Below are 26,705 nucleotides of genomic sequence, written 5' to 3'. Positions count from 1 at the left end.
AATGGGAGCTGTGAAGACCCCCATACACACCGCCTTTGTTCACTTTCAATTCACCTTTGTGTTAGTCAAATGAGAAGTTGACATAAATTGAATCCAAGGACAATAAGTTGTTTGAGAGAGCCAGAATAAAGCCGGAGGCATAAGACTCTAACATTATAGTGATATGGATTCCTGTTTTCAGTTATTATCATGCTACTAATCATCAGCTCCATGAATTGCTTCTTAAGAATTATGTTGAATTTCTGGATATTTGGTTGAATAAACTTGGCAGAAAGTGACAAGGGAGACAAGAGAAGTCCGTTTGTGAATGCATGAATGTAAGATATTTGCATTAGTGTGACATGGCTGAGCAAAAGGGCAACATCAGATCAGAATCAGGGTATAGCTACTCTCTCGTGTGAATTCGACAGTAGTAAAAATGGGAGGGTTTGAGGTTGATGGAACTTTCACCCAGGCCCCAGGGTCAGTCCAAAGCTGCACATACATGCAGTGACATGCAGCATATAGTCAAAGCCTCCCCCCCTCCTTCACTTGACTGATGAGCACTGACAGCTCGAGGTCTCGCTTCCACTAGGGGGGTTTCAGACAAAAAGACTATTTTGATTCAGTGTGAAGTGCACGACTGCAAGTGTTTGCTAGTTTTACATGTGTTTGAAAAGTGTGTGTTTGTGCATGCAGGGGAGAGACAAATGTGTCTGATTAACTATCAGTCAGTGCACGTGTCTTTGTGAAGGATTGTGGGTGTCTGCATTCGTTGGCGGTTTTGGTTGCTGTTTGCTTGGATTTACTTGTCTGAGATTTAGAGAGAGTGTGTACTACTGAGAGTCTGAGGATCATTGCGCTTCAGGCTTTAAGTTAAAGTCTTACATTCAGTGTTTGCATTCAAATGTGCTAATTGGGGATTTATGAAGTGTAATGTGTGGCTGCTATGAATGTTAAATACTAAAGAGTCATACATAAATGTTGATTTGTTATACATGAATTATAAATGCTGATGCTAGTAATGCATTTTTTGTTCTTTAGCAGTAAATGTATCCCGGTATTTTACATTTATATACATTAAGCACAAAAGTAGATGACTCATCTCATCATCATTAAATATCCTCACCTTTTGTATAGAAGAATAGCAATGACGATGCATATGATGAAGACGACAGCCAGCACAGGGCCCACCACCCAGATAAGGCCCTCCTCCTCATCGATGATCGGCTGTGGGTCATTGTCAGCTGACACAACTGGGTCTGAGTAGGGGCTTGTGGCATACAAAATCTGAGGTAGGGAAAAGAAAAGAATGGATTGAAATGCTTTACAGATGTCGGTGTTATTTTTTCTCAACAAAGACGTTTACATATTCAACACCATTCTACGTCTTGTTCCATAAATTGAACCACTGTATCATCTTAAGACGGCTAAATATTTATCTGATGGGCTTCTGAAAAGTCTGTCAAGCTAACTAACACATTCTCTTTGACAAAGGCTAACCAAAAGTGACTTTTACCTCAGGTTGCAGCTAGGGCTGGGTGATATGGAAAATTATGTTATCACGATAAAATATTTCATATCAGTTGATATTGATAATTATCGCAATAAATTATTATCATTATTTCATTTAAATTTAAATGCAGATTTTTGGTCCTGAGTGAAGTTGAAGAAACCAGACAGTTTGTTAGCTTGTACCTGGATTTAGTTTTCCTATGAACTTCTTGAATCCATCATTTCTGATGGTGCTAACAGGAAGCAGGTCTTTAGTGTAAAATTGGATTTTTGTGAAGTTTTAGTTTGTAGATTCTTATTTTTCTCAAATTGAGGTTATTTCCATAATTTGATTTACATTTACAACAAATATATGTCAAATTGTGTACTGTATATCAATTTAGTAGAGTATTGTTTTGAGTTGTGCTGTCCCCTTTAAGATTACTATTTACTGTCCCTCGTCTCAGCTGTGTTTACATTCAGCTCTGAATGTCTTAAAGCCTCGCACCCCTCTCACCCCGCGAGATGATTGGCTGTTCAATGCCTCTTCTGCTGTCAAATGTTGGGCGGCAACTTGTGTTTAAGGCTCATAAGCGCCCCCCTCCATTTGAAGTGGCCGGGGGGTGTATTTACATGTTTATTTATATCAAATTTTTATCGAAAATGTTTTATATTTAAATCGAGAAAATTTTTATTGCGATAATTATCATTATCGAATTATCGCCCAGCCCTAGTTGCAGCTACACTCAACTGAATACATCAGGACTGTGTGAATCCAGACTTATTCTAGGAGCTCAAGATATTTACCACACTAGAGCAGGCCTTAAATTAATTTAGCCCTTCCTTTGAGCATATCTAAAAATCAAAGACAAAGACAGCATGACCAACAATCCAAATTAAAACCAGTCTAAAGTTTTGCGGTGCATTTTCTGCAAAGCTGCAGTTCAGTAAGTCAAAATGATCTTCAATATCTCTCCTATACAGGAGCCTTGATTGAACTATTTCACATTATAAGAGGAGATAAAAAAGAAGGTCTTGTGGGAGGAAAATATATGCTTCACTGGGCAAATTAGAGATTTCCCTCCGTCCGTCATTATCGTTTTTTTTGCTCTACCTGAACTCTGGGTTAGCGGAGAGAGTGCGAGGCAGCACTATAGACCCTGCAGCTCATCAAATCCATCATCACGCCTGCAGCTGCCTAATCATGCTGCTTTCTGGTGTGCCGTCCAGACAGACATATGCACACGTACACACTCACTGCAGCAGGGGAGATAAGGTGGACCGCACGTTGGACGCAATTAAAGAGGTGCCCTGTTATCGAGGTTTTCCTGCGATCAGCGAAGGTCTTAAGGGGTTTCTCTCCCTAAAGCAGCAAGGGTCAGCTTCTCAGGCCAGCTGCAGCTTGAAGTTTTTGAGTCAAAGCCTCACAAGGGCTCAGAGTAACACATCACACCAGAAGCAAACACTGACTCCCCACCTCGATGCCGCTGATTTCACCCTCTCTCTGTCTATTGACATGTGCTTTTTTTCACACAAGGAACATGAGATCAGTTGCATGGGATAACCCAAAAGGTGAGCACATTCATGTCTTCAGCTGAACTCAAGTTTAATACACAGATAAAGCTAAGATAAAACATGCATGAAAGAGCAGGCTTACATTGTCAGACATCTCCAGAACTGCAAGCACAAAGAAAATGTACTCTTGGCCGTTCTGCAGTTGCTTGTTTTCAAAGTCCCCGTAGATCTTGCCGTCTCCCAGGGTGAAGTCTTTGGGCAGGTCTTTGAAGTAAGCAGCGATATAGGCTTTGGGTTCTGCCTGCCTCAGGAAGCGAAGGCCTCTGCTCGTTCGGTTTATCTCCTTTAGCAGCTACAGTGAGGAGAAAGAAGCAGACAGTTGATAACGCACAGGGACACACATGAATACACATTTACACAAACCAAATCTGTCTATTGCAATTCCCTTTTTTTTCTGGGATTGCTGAGCTGAAAATGCTGATTGCAAGAAGCAGAACATTTCAGCAAAGATCAATCACTTATTTCATCTGTTTTTTCTTTTTCTTTTTTTTTTATAACCATAATAGATTGTGAAATTAAAAGATTGTGTGCATTTCCAGCGTACAACAAGAATTGAGGATTATCCGACAGCTCCAAACAGAAGAAGAAAAAAAACGGAATTAATTTACAACTTGAAGCTCAATTTTTTTCTTTTCTAGTTGTTACAGTCAAACATTTTTACTTCAGATAGCCAGATGGAGACAACAGTAACTTGATTCAGTTGGTAGATTTAATGGCAAGGTACACCAGCCTTTAGATTTCATCAAATTAAATACAACTTCTTTAAACAGCAACTTAGATTCTCTCATAATGTGTACAGCATCTCTTCAGTGTAAGTTTTTGGAAAGAAACTATAGAATACCGAGCCTCCCCTGCACAATAATGTTAAAGCAAAAAAAAATAAAGAAATAACACTCAGATCCCCAACACCCAAAAATGATAATGAAACACCAGTGTGCCCTTCATACTAGTCTCTACCATCTGACTTTCAACCTCCACTGCAAAGTGTGGATCATAATTATGCTAATCATCCCCAGCTAGTAGTTAGGGCGTCTGATATCATATCTTTTACTAGTGCACGGCCCAGTTTGTGTGTGTGTGTTTGTGTGTGTGCTGTGTGTGCCTGTCATTCACATTAGAGTGTGTGCGTCCTCGTGTGTGCTCTGTTTTGGCTGCGGGGCTGTTGGTGCAGCCCGATAATGTCTTCAATCATCTCTGCTGTCAACACGGCTAAATCTAGCCGCCCTTGGGAAAAGTTGTGAAAAGGTGAGTGCCAGTATTGACAAACAAATAAATTCTGACAGAGGGGCGACATTTGGGCAATCGGTCAAGGCTGCAGACACGGGCCTGTGGGCATGAGCTGTAAAGCCAATGCCAGATGAGACGTGGTGTGTTTTCTCTTGGCCTTATAGACATGTGATATATTGGGATGTTTATACAAGAGGAATTAATACTCAACAAAATATCAAAAATAAGCTTCTCTGGACTTGAATTTAAAAAATGAATTCAAACCAGAATTCTAATTGTATCCTTAACAAATTTCTGTTTCTTCACATTTCTAGGACACATTGTACAGTATACACTGCACTGACTAAAGCAACATTAGCTTTAACTGCAGAAAAACCTGAAATGTAATCACAGCTTTTAGCACATAGTGATAAAACTTTAATTTGCTCATACATTCAATCAGGTCTGCGATGCACTGAAGCTCCTGAATTATCTCAAAAGGCTATATATAAAAGTTGTCAAGTATTTAGTGCATAGGTAGGAGCATAGCTTTGCCTGGAATGAGAAGAGACATCAAGGCCTGATGCAGCTCTTCAGGTAATTACCACAGACACAAAGAGGAGGAGGAGAAGGAGGAGGAGGAGGAGGATGAGGATGAGGTAGGGATGGGGGTTGAGTTTGCAGTGTACTTGATGGCTACTTCATGTTCTCATTTCCATATGAACAGTGCTCTCTGCAGCTATTTGCGTCAATCAGAGAGACTCATCCCCTGTTCTTCCTGCCCTCTTCACTGCCTATACTTATTTTTCCAGTTTCGAGAAAAGATAGGAGGAGAATGTGCACACAGTTACCTTAGCTATGTGAGGAGGAGAGTACAATGATAGATAACGGAAAGATAACTCCCTGAGTCATTTTAAGAAGCCCTTCCTTTAGACCCACCTCCTCCAAATTCATCTCATCAGGGTTGTCCCAGGGTTTGAAGAACTTGCCACTGCTCTGCTTCTTCAAAGGGACGACCACAACGTAATACCCCCTGTAAATAAAATAGAAGATTAAATAAATTAACATTTCAGACAAGGTCAAGAGAGAGCGTACACAAGTTGTGTTTGCAAGTTCATGGTCACAGTTCTCTTTGCAAAGAAATCCTTGTAAGGCAGTGGGAACAAATATGCTCAGAGTATGTCGACCTGTATTAGAAAGGGTGGTGTGCTTTCCAGAAACTAAGATGCATAATCACGCCGTTCTACACCCTGATTAGGACAATTTTCCTCTCTGTTTGCTGTTTAATTCAAGCATGCTCAGAGAGGTTGGGCAATACAGTTTCACCTCACTCACAGCCCCCATTGGCTAATTAGGAGACCTCTGTGAACGCAGAGAAGATACAGAATTAGAGGGATTTTCATCCCTTTATCAGGGTGGCAAGAGAGATAACTGCCTCTGCCAGAGTGTTGCAGGCCTCCTGGTTGGCCACTGCACTGGCTTGCGTTAGCCAGGAAGGCAGTGTGGCAGGCTAATGGGAACCTAATTAGCTTAAGCTTTGGCATGGGAGACAGTGGGCCAAGTGCATCCAACAAGATCAAAAAAAAGAAAAAACCTAAGATGGGTTTGAAGCGTCAGTCTACAATCGGATGTGCTCCTTGGCCCTCTGACAACCCAGGCTTTGTTGAAAAGCTGTAAGAGATTTTACAGGGCTTAGAGGAGTGCGCTTAAATGAGTCGAGCTGCTTCAGACTGTAATGACTGAGGTGAAGTGGATATTACACTGAAAAGTAGTGATGAATATAAATGACTCTATTTTGGAAGAATTACCCCCGACAAGGTCAGCTATCGTGTCAACTTGTTTATTTCCATTCACGAAACATCAGTAATAGATAATAGACAGTAACGCAGACATTAGCAACAGACAGAGAAAGTTCCACTGCATCATACTGATGTCTTTATAAGCCACTTACAAAAGAGCTATTTAAGTCAAACTATATTATGCTTGATGAAAGTTGGCACAAGCAAGTGTGGTAATGATTCAGTATATAAAAACAGTGAACTCGGATGGCACACCAGGTTGATCCATCCATTCTGAGGCCGGTTACAGCCAGCCATTCTTTTTCATGTTCTAGTGTTGTGGCTAAAAGAGTGCTGTCATCTGATAACTGGCTCCTAATTTGAGACTGGCCTTATTGGAGGCTGCTTGCTTTGCAATCAGAAATCTGCTTTTGATTAGTTCAGTTTATTGCTTAGCAAGTCCTTGACCATGTGCAACTTACATTCATCTTAATGAATAAGAGGAGATACATTACACCAGGTACCTGATTAGCTAGATTACATCTGCAGTCTCTGCTTTGTGTCCACTCACCTTACTCTCTCAGATGTCTGCACTGTCGGTAGCTCCACAGTCACCATACCATCCAAGTTGGTCTTTCCAATCAGGTAGGGTTTTGTTCGGAGGATGTCTGGAGCAGTCATAGTTGACACACGATGCTGTAAACCTCCGGCACTGTTCCCACGATTGGTCAGGAGGAAGGAGTACTGCGTCTCTGGCTGAAGACCCGTGATTAACTTCTGTGTTAGCTTCCCATCTACCTCCACACTCTGCCCGTTGTCGTAGAGGATCTGCGTGAGAAACACTTGTTTTACTTAAACATACAAGTCTTGGTTGTGGCTGCTACCTGAATCCATTTTGTCATACCAATGTGTAGTGCATATGATAATGTATTTATTTTGGTAGAGCTCACAGTGAAAGGTTGAGCTGGATTATAGGTGTCTGGGATTTCCCAGGTCAGCAACACTGATGTCTTCATTGCAGCTCTCACGTGAAAATTTTTTGCAAACACTGCTAAAAGAAAGGGGGAGCAGATAATTTAGACACACAACATCCCTTTTAGCCTTACAACACCAGTGGTCCCACACCAGAGCTTACCTGAGAACTTCTCCTTCAAAACCAGGCTGAAATCACTACTACACTGAACTCAACACTGTCATCTTACCTTCTTACCAACACCAACTCTTAAATTAATGACTGACCTTCACTTGACTGACAAGACACAAAGAAACAAACATACTTACACAATGAGAGTTTTTTAAATTATGTTAGGATTAGGGGGGGAAAGTGTAGGAAAATATTTTAATGCCAAAGTCCTTCATCAACTTCTGTCATTTGAGGCTTTCAGGGTAAGCTGCTGTTTTTGGAAAGGTTGATTTTAGAAGGGAAAGGGCTAAAAAGGTTCAGGGGCTGGTCCTACCTTGATCCAAAGGCTGTGTCCTGAATTGAACACTTGGGCTATAGGGACCAGAGCCCTTGCTGGTGAAGGCACACATTTTAATATCATAAGTTGTATCTGCTTTAAGGCCGTCCAGGATGACTGTTGATTCCGGGGCGGTGATGAAGAGTTCTGAAGGACTGCGTGGGCTGTTGATGTCCTTATACTGCAAAGCATATTTGACTATTTTGCCGTTTCGTTCTGCCAACAAAACAGGCTGCCAAGTAACTTGAATGGTCGCAGTGGTGGCACCCTCTGCTGTGATAATCTGAGGATAACCGCTTGGGACATCCTCATTTGTGGTGACTTCTTTAACCGTCTCTTCACCAAAGCCCACCTTGTTGCGCGCCGAAAGGCGGAAGGTGTACGAGGCTCCCTTATGGATCTCTTTGGTGGTGTAGTGGTTCTCTCGCTCAGGGAACTCAATAACAGTCAGTGGATCCACATCTTTACGGCCAAATCGGAGGCGATAGCCTTGTAGAGGACCATGGGTTAATGCTGGGGGATGCCACTGGAGGAGAGCTGTGCCCATGTTGGTCGTACTGACCATTAGCCGAGGTTTTTCAGGAACTATGACATGACCAATACAGAAAGAAACAACTTGTTATGAACACAGAACACCTTGTTTTTGTCTTATCCTATTTGTTCTAGATCCCCTGTCCAAAGAGGCGAGAAAAAACTGAACTCAAGAGTCCTATTTTAGTCTTACTTTCACACACTCTACATTGCCATTACTTTAAAAGTGCCTTCAGTATTGCAGTGTCACACCAGTGGGTAAGAGTCATTGCACTAAATGAAACAGCAATTAGCTGCATTCACACTTTAAATGCTCACTGACATGAAAGCTTGCCTGGTGCTTTTCCCCCCCTTGTTGGCTGCAGTTTCAACGTTTTGTAGGGCAGAAATGCAGTGTTATATTTAAAGGGATAGTATGTTCTTTTAAAGTGGGGTAGTGTGAGGAACTTGTCAATAGTGAGTGTATTACCCACAGGGGTTGCTGGTCAACTCTGGCCCTTTGTTGAGAAACCGGCTGGTGAACTGAATCAGAAGCTAAGTTACTAACTGCTGCAGACAGGGTCAGCTCTACCATGTAAAGGCTGATTTATACTTCTGCGTCGAATCGACGGCGTACCGCGTAGCCTCCGTACCTACGCTAAGGCATACGCACGTAGCTGACATGCACCTCCTCCAAAATGTAACTACCCGTAGAGCCAACCCAGACCGCAAGCCCTGTGATTGGTCCGCTCAGCCGCACATCATAATCATGTATTTGTCTATCCCAGTTTTTCATTGCATAATGACATAACCTATGGTCTGCACGTTTGCTTCATCAAACTAAACTGTTAGCTGTTGAAGGGGAAGACCAAGCTGAGATTGAAAACTGCAGACATTACTGGGAAAGCCTGACAATTTTCAGCATTAAGAATTGAAGCATACATTAACACCAACATTAGTGTTTGAGTCAGACTTTTGTAAAATTAGCTAAATTATGTGATAGAGTTGACCCCATCTGTGGGGATTGATAGCTTAGCTTGCATTCAGGTTCACCAGTTTTTGGAATATTAAGAGGAAGCTATTGTACACACTTGTGATTGACAAGTACTTCTCACACAACACCACTTCAAAAATGCCGAAGTATCCCTATAAATCTGGTATGTCAGCAGAGATACACAGAAGGTTGGCATGATACAAGTGCTAGTAATTGTAATTGGCTACCAAGATTGGTATCTGCCTCCAATTAATCAAATAAACACAGATTAACCACCCCCAACTAATTAGTATTTATGCACTAATAACATATCAACCACCTGAGTATATGAGGGTCATCAGGTATCTGTCATGACTATAGTTTGTTTGGGAGCTTTTCTATTGCTTGTCAGCGATGGTCACGTTACCTGCGCCAGTGGTTGTGATCAGTTTGGGCTTGCTGCGTGCACCATCGCCTTTCGTGGTATAGGCTGCCACAGTGACTGAATATGTGGTCTCAGCCTGCAGCTCTGTGATGATCATTTCCTGTGAAGATACAGGACTTTAGTTGGAGGACAGTCTCAATCTGATTTGCAGTTTGAAGCAAGTGGGGAGATTAAAATGGGATGTGATGCCGGCACAATCGTCACAAGGAGCAAACAAACACTTTCTCTCAGTGCATACTTGAAGATGAGGCATGCTTCAGTTAAAAGGAATGTGTTGAAAAGCCTGGGCAAATAAACATCCTGAAAGACAGTGCTGTTTTTGTGCTTAACAAAACAGATCTGTCTGTGAGGACGTTGCGATTTTAAAGGTGAAATACAGGTCAGTTTAGTTTACTTCAACTTTCTTTACACAAAATGTTAGCCTTGGATTCAATCTGCAGTTTTAATGGTAACATCTGAAGTTGACATTGCATTAGCTTACGTTTAACACCAAGTCTTGAACTCCTTAATGAGTAAAAGCCACATGCCATTCATGCAAAGGATGAGGGCAGGGAAAAGCAAGATTGGCATTTTGACATGTTAAACTACTCACATGATCAGTTGAATCATCATATTCCCACTAATTATGACACAAGAATATGGAGAGAAAAGAGACAAGGAATAAGGCCAGGTACAGTCACTGATCACTGGTGATAAAATATACAAGCACAGTCTGTCTGCAACTACCAGATTCATCAAACTCATAAAAGTGAAAGTAGCAGTTTGTCGATATATATCCTACTTTTACATCCAGGAGAATGACTGATCTAACTTGATGAAAGTTAGCTTTTTTCCACTCCAAATAAAATACTTTGCTGTAAGGCACTTAAAAGTTCAACAGAGAAAGCAATACTAAATGTCTGAGAGAGGAGGTGTCTGGCTGAGTAGTTGTACCTGGGCATCATCAATCAGTATGTCCTTGATGACTGGCTGTCCTGTGGGCTCCCCATTAACCATCCTGACATAGTGCACCTGGTACCCTCGGATCTGACCGTGCTGCTTGGTTGGCATCGGTGAACGCCAGATCACTTTAATTGATGAGGAGTTGACAGCTTCCACCTCAACTTTACGAGGTGGCCCGCTAGGAACTGGAGGAACACCATGGGATAGAAGAAAAGAGGTCAAATTATAGAGAACCCCTTCACCCGCTTGTTTTTTAAAATCTTGCCCAAAAGCTGTAGCGCAAAATGCTGCAGTGACAAAAAAAAATCACAAAAGTGCAGCGACCTGCAACAACCACTGCATGACATCAATATTTCAACAATGGTAAGGGGGAAAAAACAACAGCAAAAACAGGTCTGACAGCTGACCTAATCTTGAAACATTAAAAATGGGTAGAGTGGATTTTTTTAAAACATGGAATAAAAAATGTGTTTTGTCAAAATAGAAAAGTGGAGCCAAAGGGGGCTTCAAGTGTTTCAAATGCTTGAAGCACAACAAGAATTTTGGCTATGGAGTTAGGAAAAATGAGCAAAAAATGGTTCTATCACATGAGGGGGGAAAATATAAAAAATGGCCTTCAAAAAAAATATCTTCCACCTTTTGTTATTCCCACTGTCCTGAACTTGTCCTTTGTCAAGTTCCTAAAAAAATAAGTTGCATTGCAATGCTGCCGTTCAAAAATATTGCAGGATATATTTCAAAAAAGTTAAAAATTGACAGTTGGGACTGGAAGTTGGAGGCCTGCAAATGGAAAAAAGCCATACCATGTGTTGAAATTGAGCAGCGTAGGGGTAAAAATAAAAAAGTGAGTCAGTTTGTTGAGGCAAAAAAAGTCCAAAAATAGGGATTAAAAGTAGCAAGTGGTGACAGTCGTGTTAGAGGCAGGCAGAGGGGTAGAGAAGTAGAAGGAATTGAAGATATAAGCGAGGTTGTTAGTATTTGTCGGGGTAGGTTAAGAGAGGTAGACTGATTTTGCAGCTGGGGCTTTGTTTTTGCGAACACATACCATCCTCCTCTGTGCGGATGAGCTGTGGCAGGCTTTCCGGTCCTGCTCCGACATCTGTATGAGCAGTGACCGTCACACGATACTCTGTCCATTTTTCCAAGTTTTCCAAAAGGTACTGGGAGCTTTCTGGTGGAATGCCGGGGATTTGAAGAGTCGTAGTATCCTCCCCTTCTGTCGCAGTGTATTGGATGGTGTATTGCGTAATGATCCCGTTTTGTAATTCCATCGGGGGTGGCCGCCAACTTACCAGGATGTTGGTGGAGCTGGGGCTATAGCACTTGACTTCCTGAGGTGGGCCCGAGGGTTCTGGTTGGTGGGTTGGATTTTGGTGCAGGTGTAGGTGCAGGGTTTTTTTTGTTTGGTCAGGCCATTCATTGAGTTGGATTTTTGTTTTAAAGGAGTTTCAGTTTTTGGTTTGATCAGGGTGATGATGGTAGAATTGACCAAACAAAGGAAAAAAAGGAAATAAAAATACACAAAATGAGGATAAAGCACAAGGACTTATATGGATAAATGAAAAAGTACTATGAATCAATGAAACATCACAAATAAAGACAAACCAAAAGGCAAAGAACAACAAAAGAGTGTTCACATTGATGAATGGAAGGTGTTGATTGGGAAAAAGGACAGCTTGAACATCTGTAACCTACCTTTGCCATGAAAAAAATAAATTGTAAAAACAAAGGGAAACAAAAATCATATATCCTAATACATACTGTTCGTAGAACCTTAAATTGTACAACAAAAACCTGAAATTATTTCAAATAACTTCAGAAATAATTCAATATAAACCATTCCAAAAGAAACATACAAATAAGCTTTGCTAAGTTTGGCAAGCAGTTACCATCAATCCAAAAACATAAAGGTTGATGCTTCAACTAGTTCAAAATAGAAAAATGTTGTATTGGTCACCAACCTTTCCGAAGCCTGTTGGTTTGTGGTAAAAGCCTGATTGTACAACAGAGAACTTCCCAAGGAAACATGACTGATTTATTCAAGTCTGACGACATTGGCATGCACTTTTCATTTACTGTATCACTGACCTATGAACAGACATACTACTCAGTTTAATTTACCCACCTGATCTCTGCCCTGGTCTTTTAGAGACCTCAGATTTATTTGACATGTGCTGTCAAACACACTTAAGGTTTTTGGGGATTCTTGAATAAGTCATCTGCCCTTGATTTAGTGTATCCAATTGATCGATTTTGACTTTCATAAATCCGAGGTCTGAAGGGTTGAAATATCCCTACCTAAAGTGACAATACTTGTTTTGAGCTTTCTATGATGTGGTTTTGTCATAACTTTGTTGATTCTGATTTAATGTTAGTATGAATTTCAATGCCAAAAATGGGAAATCCCTTTGAAGTCTGGAGAGTTGGTTCTTGTCAGTGTCTCTACATAGAAAGCTCAGGCTCTAAAATCTACTATTCTCTTTTTTTGGCTGACATGCAATGTCAAGAGACAAGGCATCCTAAAATGCCCTTTGCTCATAGAAAAACTGTGTGGTATCAAAGATGTGGGCACTGATATAAATAATTCAAGATTTTATCATTCAATTCAATCCGGACTGTTTTTGCACAACAAAGGTGTAAAGAGATAGTTTGTGTAACCTTGTCTCCTGACTTTACAGGACAGTCTGTGTACTCTGTCCATGCAACCCTTTCAAAGTGAATACTGCATGGGCAGGTAGACTTTGCAACACTTATTCACTCTTTCAAATGTTTACATCTTTTCAAATGCATGAAAAAGAAAAATCGTCTTGGCTTTATCTGTGCTCAGGACCTTCTGGACAATTTTGTCACTGTGTGGATTTCTCAGCACACATAACAATCGGGATGCATTTGAAAATGTGTTCCTTCCCAAAATAGTAAAAACTCTGTCAGATAAGGAAGTAGACCTACGTGTCTGAGGAGTCTCTGCAGAGATCTCATTGGTGTAAGCTCCCACTCCATGCTTGCTACGGGCAGCCAGTCGGAAAGTGTAAGTAGTAAAGGGCTTCAACTCCTTCAGCAGGTATGTTGTTGTTGGCTCAAAGCTGATACGTCTCTGTTAGGAAAGTTTCAGAGAGTCAGTTTCTTAGAGCACACAGGTATTTCTACAAGCATGCTACCCTTTCTGAGATGAAAACACAATTTGAGGGTATCATTGTTTACTGTCAGAACATCTTATCCCTTTTACAAGTAGTTAGTCTTTATAAATGAGTGATGCTAAACTTTGTATTTGTAAGAATCATGTAGATCAACTAGATGTGTAGTTACAATTAGAATAGAACAATCTAATCCTACAGATGTGCTGTTATATAAATATGTTTGATTTGATAATCAGTGGTATCATTGATTATTTATTTAGTCAGGATACTTAAAAGGAGAATAACTCTAACTCTACACTGAAAAACATCAGACTTTCACAACTTAGTACATGGTAGCTGTGTGACTCAGAGTCTGTAGATTTTATTTCTGACTCAGTCTAATGGTTCTGAGAAAATAATCAGATCAGGAAATAATTACCTCCTCTTTTTCATCCCTCTTCCTGTACATCAGTTCATATCCTGTGATCTGATTTTCCTGTCCAGTCTGTGCCGGGGCAATCCATGACAGCAGAATACTTGTTTCTGATTTGGCTTCCCCTTTGAAGTCGGTTGGTTGGGAAGGTACTGCAAGGGTAATGAATACATTTATTTGTTACGTTGGACACTTTTCATAATCACATGCCACTTTAGGGTACATGTCACCAACATTGTATTTTAGGAGGTGCTGTTGTTTCAGCCAGTCATGCTGAAAGAAATGTTATTTTGAAGTCTTTTCTTTTGTTAACTCTTGGGAGTAAAAAACGTCTTTTTCGCATGAGAAAGCAAACTTAACTTGTTGTTGACAGCCTGAGTATGTTTACAGCTCTGTTTAATCCACTAATGAGGATTGGTGACAAAAACACATGGCTTCAAAAATATTTGAAACCCAGTTTGACTGTGGAGAGTGAATACTTGTTAAACTTGGTGCTTGTTGATTACGGACTCTTTAAGCTTGGCTCACCTCCCGTCTTGGCGATGATTTGAAGGTCTGGAGAAAGCGGTCCATCACCTACTGATGTGTAGGCCAGAACTTTGATGTAGTATGTTTTATTGGGAATGAGGCCTTGGATGGTGACAAAGTTTGCTCCCCGAACAATCTGCTTCTCCCACAGGTTGACGTGTTGGGTGGAGTCCATGGTGTAGTAGACCCTGTACCCCATGATCTGCCCATTAGCCTCCTCTGGCTCGTCCCAGTGGATGACCGCTGTGGTGGCACTCAGCATGTGACCTCTGACCTGCCTGGGTGCCGTGCTGGGGGCCTGCTCTGCTGTTTTGGCCTCGATGCTCTCGCTTGGTGGCCCTCTCCCAATGTTGTTCACCGCTACTACACGAAACTCATAGTCCGAGTACGGACTGAGGCCTCCCACGCTGTACCGAGTGGTCGCGACGCCATCTATCTCTTTGTACGAGTCCTCCGAGTACTTGGACTTGTGTTGGATGATGTAGTAGGACACTGGTTCAGGGTTTCCAGAGTCCCAAGTCAGTGTTATGCTGGTGGCTGTTCGCTCAGTCACCACAGGAATACCAGGAGCCTTGGGCAATGCTGCAATAACAAATAACAAATAATACATAAATATATTTATACTAAATGCAAACTGGAGTAAACATTAAAAGACTAACCCCTGTAGAATCATTTGTTTAATATTACAGGCCTTGGAGACTTTGTTTTAATTTGCAAATGGTTGAATTATATTGATCACATTAATTTACCAGCTCATTGCACTTGATACTGATGATATACAGTAAATCTAAAGTCACAAGGGTGCTTTGTAAGGTGGGCGGATAGTCCTAATGTTATTCCACTTTTCAAGTTTACAATCGTAAAAACAAGAAAGTTTGGTATGAATTAATGTGCAAGATTAAAGCCCTGCACACCCCCTGTTCAGCAGCTGAGTGTGCCATTGTCGTTAATCTCTGATCTCCCAGTGTTTATCACTTTAATAATTTAACAGGTAAATTTATTGCTTTAATTCCCCGCACCGTGGCACATGGCAAAAGATTTCAGGGCAATACATTGTCTTTATATGCCATCTGAAGTGTGCTTCTGTGGGAGCCCGCTGCCAGACTGCTATATTGTGACTAATATCTCTGTTATGTCTCGGAAAAAACAAAGCCGAGTGTGTGTATATGTGTGTGTGTACGTGAGTGTGTCCCTTGTGTGCACGTGAACACGGCGACACCAATCTGGGATATCTCTCTGGTACGCTGCAGTGTAGATATGATTACACTCAGATAAGTACCATGCCTACAGAGGACACCAAACAATACTCACAACGTTTCACACCCCCTCCTCCTCTCTACCTCTTGCTAGCAGAGATGGTGAGCTTGTGGCTTTGTAGCTCTCCAGCTGAGAGATAAGCACTTCACTATATTCTCAATCTGGCATCTAATGCACTGAGGCTGGTGCCAGGGCTTGTCTAAAGCTTTAAGGAATCCACAGAAGATTTATCAAGCTAAATCTTTCTTTTAAGCGCTACCAGTTGTCTCTGCTTGGATACTTGACTTCTGACAGTCTCTAGTCTAAAAAAATATGAATATAAATTCAAAATAATATGCAGAATTTAAAGGAGTTCTACATATTTGCTATGTAAAGTGCAGTTCCAGCCTGACATTTTAACTTCAACTGATAAAGAAGCTTTACCTTTCACTGTTATCTGTGCCACAGCCTCGATCACCCCCAGAGTGGACATGGCCACACAGGTGTAGTTGGCTGACTGCCGGACGTCTGTAAGCTCTAACACATTGCGCCCAATGGGCATGTCGTCCTCTGGCGTAAGGTCCTCAGCGCCCAGCATCCACTTGACATATGGCATGGGTGAGCCCACTGCCACGCATGTGATATTGACACTGCCGCCCGGCATGATCTCATTGTCTGTGGGTGGAATGGAGAATCGTGGGGGCACCCGACGTACTGAAAGAGACAAAACATGGTGTGAAAAAACAGCAGCAACTGAGCACCTATTGTAGCAAAATGTCAGAAATGTTGCAAAAACAAAAACTGGCTGATGGTTCAATATTTAAAAAGTCAATTTGTGCAGAGAAATGAAATACACATTTCATAACAGTCGTAGAGATTTAAATGGCAGATGAGTTAACAGCAACATGCACAAAATACTTTGGTACAGATATACCCAAGTGCTGGACAGTTGACAGCACTCCTCAGTCGTATTCAAAGACAACTTCTAGGCTGTGTACTTCCAGCTGATGTGAGAAAGTGTGCTTTGTCACATCCTCACATCACAAACAAAGAAAAAAGTAATTCTCCAGAGTGGTGGCAAATAAAGGGAGATGGTGTTTCTCTGCTTTGCATTGCAGGCTCAGTCAAAAGACACAACTAGGGCTGTCAAATGTTACACATCCACAGTTTAGATCAATATGTTTCCTTGTCCCATGATTTGATCCTTTGTTATTTAGAGGAGTGTGCTCACACGGATAAAACATCACCTTTTATCATGAAGCCCTGCTGCTTTGTGCTAAGGTCCAACTGGAATCTTTAAATGCTTTTAAATTGGAGGTCTGTAGCTTATTACAAGAGGGCCAATTATGACAACACTGAAAACATTAAGGTATCAAGACACACTACTCTGTGTGATGGTATAAACCAGGGTATGCCTGTAAATGTATCTTAATCAAGAACATTCTATGATGCTGAATTAAAACTACTACTACTCATTTCTGAGATAAGTTTCTCAGTCTGAAAAGTTTAACTTAACCCCTATAAGTCCATGCCTATTATAAATCCTATATAAACTTTACAGACAACTTAGAAGAAAAATGATAATAACAAGGGTGTTTACACGTCTCAAACATTAAGTACATATCAAGTAATGATAATAAAGAACATTAGGAAGATGCTGAAAACTGCTATTGGAGCAGTTGTTTGAGTAAACTTAATTCTGGCCACTAAGGCACTTAAGGCAAGATTTTATTTTGAATAATTCATCATGGCAACGTTGATATTGGTCGGTATGACAAATGTCATATCATTTGACAGCTCTAGTGAACAAATTTACAAAAAATAACCCAACACAGAAAACAAAAGAGAGAATTTCATTTACAGTTTAAATGAACTTAAACTTAATACATCCACAGTAACACAGATGGCTTTGAGACCCTTTGCAAGGGAGCATGAATCCACCATGCATATGAGAAACAGACTCTGTGGGGCAGATGTGTTGGGGATCAGGGGAAGAAAAGGGCTGTAGGAGCAAAGTAAGTGGTAACAGGGTCGAAGGGAAGGTGTAGCTTCTAATTGGGGTTAGCACAAAGTAAAGGCTCTGCGAGGACGAGGAAACAATAAGGATTATGGGTAGATGACTCAAATGGTCACAAGAGGGGAAAAAAAGAAATATCAGGTGAGAATTTCCATATATTATAATGTTAGTGCAATAGTAGGGGTAAGGTAAAGAAATTATAATTCAGAAAATATTTAGGATCTAAAATTTAAAATACAGTCAGTGTTACTGCTCACTGTAGATCAGTTATTAAGGAATATGCTGCTTTTAAACGTTGGAGTATTGATTATTATTTAAGTGTAAGCAGCTTCTAAAGTAGCTCCTGTGACTGGAGGCATGGTATTTGTGTAGGTATTTACTATATTTGACTCAAACACAGGCACACGCTTCCTGCTCCTAATTCACAAAGCCTGTTCTGTTAAGCAGACTGCAGCCCTCCAGAGAGGCAAACCAGGGGAACTGTTTGCATTATTAAATACAGCGTTTCTCTCACTCAATATTTAATTAATATCCAATTGGATCACACTCCCCACAGACATAATATTATCCTGCTCATTTGAATATCATTACATTTGTCAAGTCTGGTGGATAACGCTCTAAATACATCACTCTTTCATGACTTCCTGGGCAGAAAGATCCGCGTCAGAGGAAGTGTATAATCTCTGAGGGCGAGGTTGTTTTTACAGCTTTGTGCTTCGACTTTAGTGCCAATTACAACAAAGGATGGATTTGCTTTAACATATTTTTATCTCTGTGAAACTTGAATTGGGGAGAGCACCACAGGGAAAATTTGAGTGTTGTAATGCTTAAATTGCTGTGTGGAGAGAGAGCTTCAGAGCTCATACAGAGAAGCAAAGAGTCTATGTATTAAAGCTGCTATTAGCAAGGAGAGCTAAGTCATTAAGGACAGTTTATCTTCTGTTGTAGTTTGTCATACCATGAACAACATGTATCCTCTTTTATGTTCTGATCACATTGTAATTCTTTACTTTGAGAGAAACCAAGCAGTAACACTGAAAGGTTTAGGATTGGGACACAGGAAAGACAATGAGAAGTATTAAAATTGGTGGTGAGAAGTAATAAGACTTGACCATGCAAATCAACCCTCAGTCTGATGTAAATATCAACCCCAACCGCCCCACCTCAAAGATGCAAACATGCACCACCTGTTGGACAGTCGAGCATTGTGACAACAACCAAAGGCATTCTAAATGGGAACATGAACATTTAATGCACCAACTAGATCAAAATAAAATCACTTGAAGGGAAAAAAAAAACAACCTTGAGAAAAAAAAAAGAATGTTTTCAATGAATGAACTTCAGTGTTGTGTTGTGCTCAAAAAGTTAAAACCCACCAACCTTCTCGGAGCTCTGAGTGATGTAGGGAAATTGATGCAGAACAAAATAAACAAGGAAAGGAGAAAACAAGGGAAACACAGAGAGTAAAAAGGCCATGTTTTAGGTCTACAGATGCTTAAACAATTCGAAGGACCTTCTGTCTCTAAGGTGCAGGGAGCCCTTTGTACCACCCTGACACCCACAGTAGAAAACAAAAGTCTGACCCATCAAAACTCAGTCTTTTATTTAATAGAAAAATATGAACTCATATAAAATCTAATAAGCCATATGGTCTGGCTAAAATTAAGAATTGAAATGAGCACTATTTCATTTTATTTCATTTTGTGTCAAATTTGGGAATTGATAATTATGTATAAATGCCTGAAAGCACCTGCACTAAAACTCATGAAGCTCAACATCTCTTAGTGTAGCAAGGACAAAAATTACCCTTACAAGCTAGTTTGACATTACTATAAAACAAGCTTATATAATACATTTTTAATGTGTATTATTTTGTCAAATTTAACTTTTGATTCCGTGTCACAAAAATATTGAGACCAAATTTGTCCTTCTCATGTTGATCAGCTGGGTGTAAATAAGGTCATAAAGGTTCTACTCTTTGCTGGGGAAAGAATTAGGGCCATATACTACCTCTAACATTCAGGTTTTAACACAATTAGTAGCTAAAATCAGCAAGCAGTCTAGACATTGATGGTTAGACTCAGGATAATCATCAGGAAGGACCAGAAACACATAAAAGAGCAGCTGTAGGTTCAAATCAGTGCAGGTAAGTTCAGTGCAAAACCAAATCCAAAACAAACCATACTTACAGTGGCCTAAAGGGTTTTCGCCCATGACTGTACTGGCTGATTTAAAGATTTCTCATGAATTTACAATAGAAGTTAATATAATTTTTGATGTAAGCATGCACGTGTTGTTCTTAGACCTTTCCTACCTCTGACATAAAGGTTTGCAGGAGCAGAGTAGCGGGTTCCATCGTTGTTGGTCGCCACACATTCATACTTCCCCTGGTCGGACTCTTCGCTCTGCTCTATCTGGAGGGCTCCTGGTTGGGGATAGGAAACGGGGTAGTGGAGTGTGCATGGTTAAAATGATGTTGAATGCAGGTTTACAAGACAAAATAAATTGGCCTCAAGGAGGCTGAATAAACCATCTTAGCTATATTTTAGCTTTAGGTTTCGGCAGTTGGACATTTTGAGGAAAGTTGCAATTAAATAGTATCCTCCAAACTGCATGAATTAGACACTATACTCTTGTATCTTTTAATTCTATTTATAAGTTTATCCCCCATCTTTATCACAGCCTCTTCCGCTTGCAGGTAAATTTGAGACTGTGTTATCGTACTGAAGGCGAGGGGATAGCTGCAAATGGTCGTCATGCAAGACATCGCGACACAAATATATTGTTGCTTAAAACGAAAATAACATATTGTCAGATGATTCAAAAATAAAGAAAAAACACCGAAGTGATCTTTTGTTTATTATATCATTTACCTTGTTTTTGTTAGAGAAAAATATTGATTATGTCTTATTCTATTGGGTCTCAAAAGACACTCATCCTAGTGCCAATAAAAAAAAAGTTACAATTTTATTCTGAAGAAAAGGGGCGAGCCCTTTGATATACAACATGTCACTGGACTGGTCAATATGGGGATGAGTGATACTGCTTCAGGGAAACATGGATCAAACAAAAGAGGTTTACAGTATAAGAAAGCAGCATAACAAGGGAGGACAATTGAAAGAAAGAAATTTAGGTATGAATTTTAGCATATTCAATCACAAATCGAGTGTATCATTTCCCTAACAAAGTAATTTGGGACTTCAGGGGAAGTCGCTATCAAAAAATGCAGCTGGTACAAAAAATTGAAAAATGCTGCTCATATATGCGAAAAAATGTTAATTAGAGCTCTATGAACGGTAAAAGCAACATATAACCCTCTGTAACAAAAGTGTTTGACATGCAAATCTTGGCAAGAAATGTATGTCGGCACAACTTACAACCTTCTGACAACCCTTAGCTGAAAAATAAAATGCATTTTTTATTAGAAGACAAAATTCAAAATATCGGCTTGAGCCGACAAGAAAGTAACCAACCACTGCTTTAGCTTGTGAAAGCTACAAAAGACACCCATAAAAATCCACCAATGGGATCAGCAGTGTGGTGTCACATGACCAAGGGGAAAAATGGCTTTATGCATCAACAACTCTCCAGCTTCTCATCACACGGCAAAAATGAGCCAATCAGGTCCTCGCCAGACTCTACTGTTTGCCTTTCACAAACCCTGAAGAAAAAAGGTCAAAAAGTAAAATAGTCTCCAAACCCAAGAAAAGTAAGAAAAATAGGTGAAAGAGAAAAAAGCACCGTATAAACTTTATCAAAAAAGTGGTTGTTTGGGCTTTTTTGTAGAGGTACAGGAGAGGAAAGCAAATAGAAGAAATGGAAAAAAATAGTTTGCAAAGATAGAAAGAATTCTTTGGGAGAAAAAAGCAGAGGAGAGGCAATGTTGTCTTCAGCATGCCTGCGGGATTCCACAGCATCTGTGCATATTTTTAGTGCTGAACAAGAACAGCTAAGGGGGAAAAATGCTTGGTTGTTTTAGTTGGACAAAAAGAGGGACACATGATTCGCTATGGCCAAAAAGAAAACAAAAATGAACGGAAAAAATAGAGTTTAAAAAAATAATTGTCATTGGATATGCTTATTTGAGCCAGGGCAAGCATATCACAACTGAGCTAAACAGGCTCTTGAAACCAGAATATAAAGGAGTAAATAAAGCAGAGACAAAAAGATGGAATACAAATTTCGTCAACAAAACAGGACAAATAAGAAGGAAGGTCCATATGAACGAAATGGGATTTGGTCTTGGTAAACAGGACAAAAATGGAGGTGATTCAAGTGAATGGATGGGTTGACAGCAAGAATGAATTGGTATTATTTTCATTCTGTGAACGTCAGTTCAGCACTCTTACCTCTTATTGGTGTACCACCTGGGTGGATAATATGAATGCAAATAAGATTAGAAAGAAGAAGCATTAGTACGAGTAGATAGAGGCTGGGGGCTTTGGAAGAAGAATCAAATTAGATTTAACAGGGTACGTAAATAAAGGTACTAGAGGAAAGAGAAAGGAGATAGAGAGAGAGAATAAGAACTTTTCTGTACTCTAGTGGCAGAGAAAGACAGGATTCATCATAGAAAATCATAGGTCAGAGAGAAGAACTTGTACATTGGTGTACCACGGGGGAGGTGCCATTTTTGGAAGTGGCAATGGCTTCTGAAGAGCATCTACTGAGGGGAAAGACTTTGAGGACTTTGTGTATGAGATTAAGAGCAGACATATTTCAAAAAATCCTCAGATCCCTTTGCTTCACCTGAGCTGGTCACCTCCCTAAAACTCCTTGAAAATGTCCTCACCCTAGTGTGCTGGTGTTAAAACATTAAATAAGTGGGTAAGTGGTGGGTCAGTGAGTGAGTAGCATGTGAGGATAAGTCATTACTCAGGTCAGTATATGAAAAAACTGAGCTAAAGTTTGGTGGTGATAATCCTGAGATTAAGGTGATACTATAGCTGGCAGTGATAGGACACTTGTACACCTTAGGTGAGGGAAGTGTGTGTGTGTCTCTAGTAGAAGCCCTAAACTTAGCTATCTGTTAGTAAAATGCATGCCATGCATTTTAATAGTTGTTGGAAACATGAAAAATTAGTGGGGGGTGATGTGTGCTTTAGAGCTAAGCACTTACCAAAGGATTCTGTAAAATTTAGAAATATAGAGAGAAGAAAGACAGCATAAGAATACGATAATATTCGTTATGGAAGTTTAGTTGACAAGGTTTTGTTAAAGCTTTAATAACTATGTGAATCAAAGTCGCACATTAGAAATAAAGGTTAGTTTAACACAGTTCTGTTGAAGACAAGTAAGGTTAACAAGACGAGTTAACAAAAGGACAGCTGTGAAATCCGTGAAGACAGGTGGTCAAACAAACAAGACTTCAAATTTACAAGTAGTTAAGCTAACGTGTTGTTGTTAGCTAGCACATAAAGCTGCAAGCTATGACCTCTTGTTACATTTTTAGGTGTAGAATAATCTCTTAATTTTTTTAAGATATTGAAATCAAACTTAGAATATTCAGGTGAATGAGTATATAAGGATGCGTTACAGGCAAATAAAAACAAAGCTAGCATTAACACATTAAAGCAGGGGCTTTAAATCCAAAGAATTAGGGATAAGGGAGAAGCCTTCGAGAGTTGTACGCACTACTGTGGCTGATTGTACAGAATTTGTTGTTTTTCTTCATTGAGATAAAGTTGTACAAAAAGAAAAAGCAACATTTTATTCAGAGGCGGGTTAAGAATCCCTCTTTGCAAAGTAGAATTTTAATTAATGCACAAGGACATTGTTTCATTTGCTTTTCTGCTTGTTTTCTTAGTTTAAAGTCATGTGCACTCCTTAGCAGATTCTGGATGAAGCCGAATGTTGAATATTAATTGTAAAAAAACACAGAAGAAATGAAGAGAATGGATTGGAAAAGAAAAATAATAAATACTGCACCAATGCAGTGGTAAATAAATCAACGCAAAACAGCAACAAAAAAAATCCATTGTAAAAAGTCACAGCAGTGAGCAATGAGGGCAGAAGTTAGGGCAGAAGCCAGCAAACAGAAGGGGCAACAATCCCAACAGCCCAAGACAACACTGGAAGACAGAAAAGAGGGGGCACACATACAGACAACACACACCGGGGCGTACAGAGTAGAGGACAGGAAATAGTAGAAACAATGCCATTACCTACAAAATGAAAAGCCAAATGAGAAGTTAAATTATGGGAGGAAGAAGAGGATGAAAGAACAGAACAGGGGGAGCAGTTCAGATAGAAGATAACAAGAAAGGAGACTCCCTGTGTCGTAATTAAGCTTTCAGCAGAGGAAACATACCTGATCTGAGCTGTTTAATGCGTCCATTGTTGTTGGTGGTGTTGACGGGGAGGAAGTCTTTGAACCACGAGATGTCAGGGTCAGGGTTGCCACTGGCGGCACAAAGCATGGTGGCAGTGCGTGTTCGCTCCACCACTTTTAACTGTGGGCCCATGTCTATGGTGGGGAAACCAGGGGGCAGCTGGTCCTCTGGAAAAAGATTAGAGAAATTGCAGCAGCGGTCAGATTCAGAAAGTCACTGGTCCTCCTCCAAGGCTGTGCTGAGCCAATGGGGAGGTTGAGCCAGAGGAAATTTAAGCCATAAGAGTTCAGAGCAATAGAATAGGTGAAGGATAAAGCAGAGAGATCTTCAGCTCCATGTCCGTGTATGGTAGAGAAATGTATAGTAGCAGAGACAGTGAAATTGTTTTTTTTTTTGTTGGTTTGTTTACATTATTCACTCTCAGAAAAGCAGTTACTACTTACTAAAAACTGTGATATTCAATACAGTCATTCTCTACCCATATTTGTTAGTGACAAGGACACGATATGAACAATGAACAAGGGTTGACAGTAGACAGTACAACGTTTAAGTAATTTTCTCCATGGAATTAATAGAGCAGGTTCGTTTTGTTAAGGACACAAATACAGTCACTTTCTAGCTGAGAGTTAGCTGAGAAGATAGATACCAAACACAGATATATCCATTACATTTTTGAAGCTAGTGCTATGGACTGCTTTGCTTAGCTTAGCATTAGGACTTAAAGACATTATACAACAGCTTGCCCAATTTAGCAGAAGACAGGATAGTAGATCGTAGGAAATTAAGAAGATAGAGTGGCTGCCCACTTTGAGGATTATAACCTCTGTACATGTGGCATGCAATGTTAACTACTAGGCTAAACGGATGCCCCACTCCTGGAGTTTTTCGATACTTTGAAATTAATGAACTGTATTTTTTATGGTAGGTGCATTATTTTGCCTTTGGACTTAAGACTGCATTAAAGTTAACATTGCAGACGTGACCAATTGGTATGCTAACTCTCACTTTACATGCCTTTTACATGCGGCATTTTGGACCCCATCCTCTTCTTTATATTATTTTTTTAATCATAAGTGATGACATTTTGACACTAGGGTGCTTGTACATTGTTCTCTGTCTCTATTAAAAAAAATGTTTATGATTAGTTCCTAGGGTAAACTCAGATGAAGGTTCATTATATAACAGTATTCTTGTTGGAACCAATACAGTCAGCCCCTCCATACCATTAGAATGAGAGCAGGTTAAAGGCACTTCCACATTGGCCTCACTTTAATAACCAGAAACGAAGTCCAGTTAGCTTGTTTTTATACACTGACTGTCTTGTGGCTCATTTAGTTCTAAGAAAGCAAATATGCATGTTTCCAAAATAAATTCATACGTCTCTATCAAAGGAAAGGGAAAAACAACAGCTACACTGGCTGCACATGTATTCAGGTGAGGCAGAGCTTTGAAGTTCTTTGATGGAAGGTGCCTTTGCTGTGTGTGTAAGCTGTTTTGTTCATGCCTTGTATTGACTAATTGACAGAACAAGGGTGGGCTACATCTTGCTGCTGTTTGAGATGTTAGAGAAGATAACTCACTTTGCTCCTTACTCCAAACACGTTCTTTTAGCAAAACAATGAAAATGAAAGCCTAGAGCAGCTTTGTCTGAAGCTCACCGCTCTGAACGGGGAGGTATTTTTGGCTTGCAGCAAAAGATGATCTTGAGAGCACAGCGAGGAATATTCCAAGCACACATGCAAAACGTCTGCCTCTCTCCGCAATGTTAGCTAAGTGTTAATCTGCAAAACAAGACCTGCTTATTCTGAATGCCAATGAGGTTTATGTGCACCTTAAGTTTTCCTTTCCCTGCTGTGATATGGCTAATTAGTGTCTTCCGTCGCTCTCGTAAACGGCACCTTTTGGAAACACTTTCTTCATTAAATTTTCATGAGGAGACATCAGTCTGGAAACAGCTTTGAGATGCCATAGCCTGCGCACAGCCAAACGACAATCATGGCCGCCTTCCAACAATGCTTTTGGGTATCTGGCATGAGAAAACACCTCGATGGATAAATCTTCTCAGAAAGAGGCTGTATTACAAATGAGTGACTTCAGACTGAACTGCAAAAACTTTCCCATTGCAACTCTGTGTCCCTGCCTGAACTGACGTGTTTTGACAGTGATGAAAAGGTATTGTTTGTTCCATGTTTCCAAACAGCCAGTCACCCTGCAGTATTTTTTAAATTGGGTTTAATGAACTCAAACCATATATAATGTACACTTCCAACTCTGGTCATTTTCTTGGCAGTTGTGCACTGTTACGTAGTCATGCTGGAAATCTTGGCCCATGCATCCTTATGTGGTTTATCACTGAAAGTCCATGACATGTTATGTATGTTACCTTTATGGCTTTTAGTATCCATTAAGGTAATGAGAGATGCTCCAGTTTTAACCTTGTTAAAAGTTTGTTGGTGTCTTGCACTGTGTTTGCTGGTTGTTTGCACCAGATTGTGTCGCTCGTTAAATCCAATAACTACTTAGTAGATTCCCCTCCGTCACACACTGACTTACATTTATCAGTAGTTAACATCATAGTTAGACTAAGAAAGTGAAGCAGATCCAAATCTATGTCAAAACATTTAGCAATGATCCAATTGTCCATTTTAACTTGTCAGTGTTTGACAGTTTATTTCAGCTCT

The 26,705-nt window shown here is 40.2% G+C and overlaps 1 protein-coding gene across 2 annotated transcripts in view; it reads right to left on the bottom strand.

Moving 5' to 3' along the window:
* LOC117807284 (receptor-type tyrosine-protein phosphatase delta-like) overlaps positions 1–26,705 on the bottom strand; it is a 429,954-nt gene that overhangs the window by 27,189 nt on the left and 376,060 nt on the right. Inside the window, exons 13-28 of one of the 2 annotated variants that reach the window (XM_034676508.1) lie at positions 24,003–24,191; positions 20,007–20,117; positions 16,120–16,389; positions 14,440–15,021; positions 13,918–14,063; positions 13,312–13,456; positions 11,408–11,713; positions 10,354–10,547; positions 10,013–10,039; positions 9,403–9,520; positions 7,490–8,077; positions 6,983–7,083; positions 6,604–6,860; positions 5,194–5,287; positions 3,131–3,340; positions 1,109–1,269 (exon numbers count right to left, since the gene is read on the bottom strand). In XM_034676508.1, coding sequence (XP_034532399.1) covers positions 1,109–1,269; positions 3,131–3,340; positions 5,194–5,287; positions 6,604–6,860; positions 6,983–7,083; positions 7,490–8,077; positions 9,403–9,520; positions 10,013–10,039; positions 10,354–10,547; positions 11,408–11,713; positions 13,312–13,456; positions 13,918–14,063; positions 14,440–15,021; positions 16,120–16,389; positions 20,007–20,117; positions 24,003–24,191 — 3,499 coding nt within the window. The remainder of the gene's footprint in view (positions 1–1,108; positions 1,270–3,130; positions 3,341–5,193; positions 5,288–6,603; positions 6,861–6,982; positions 7,084–7,489; positions 8,078–9,402; positions 9,521–10,012; positions 10,040–10,353; positions 10,548–11,407; positions 11,714–13,311; positions 13,457–13,917; positions 14,064–14,439; positions 15,022–16,119; positions 16,390–20,006; positions 20,118–24,002; positions 24,192–26,705) is intronic. The other variant, XM_034676509.1, reaches the window with a different exon arrangement.

Source organism: Notolabrus celidotus, chromosome 23 (assembly GCF_009762535.1).
Source record: "Notolabrus celidotus isolate fNotCel1 chromosome 23, fNotCel1.pri, whole genome shotgun sequence".
In the NCBI taxonomy this organism is placed as follows: domain Eukaryota; kingdom Metazoa; phylum Chordata; class Actinopteri; order Labriformes; family Labridae; genus Notolabrus; species Notolabrus celidotus.
The sequence above is the reverse complement of the archived record's forward strand: the minus strand, read 5'-3'. Positions and strand labels throughout refer to the sequence as shown.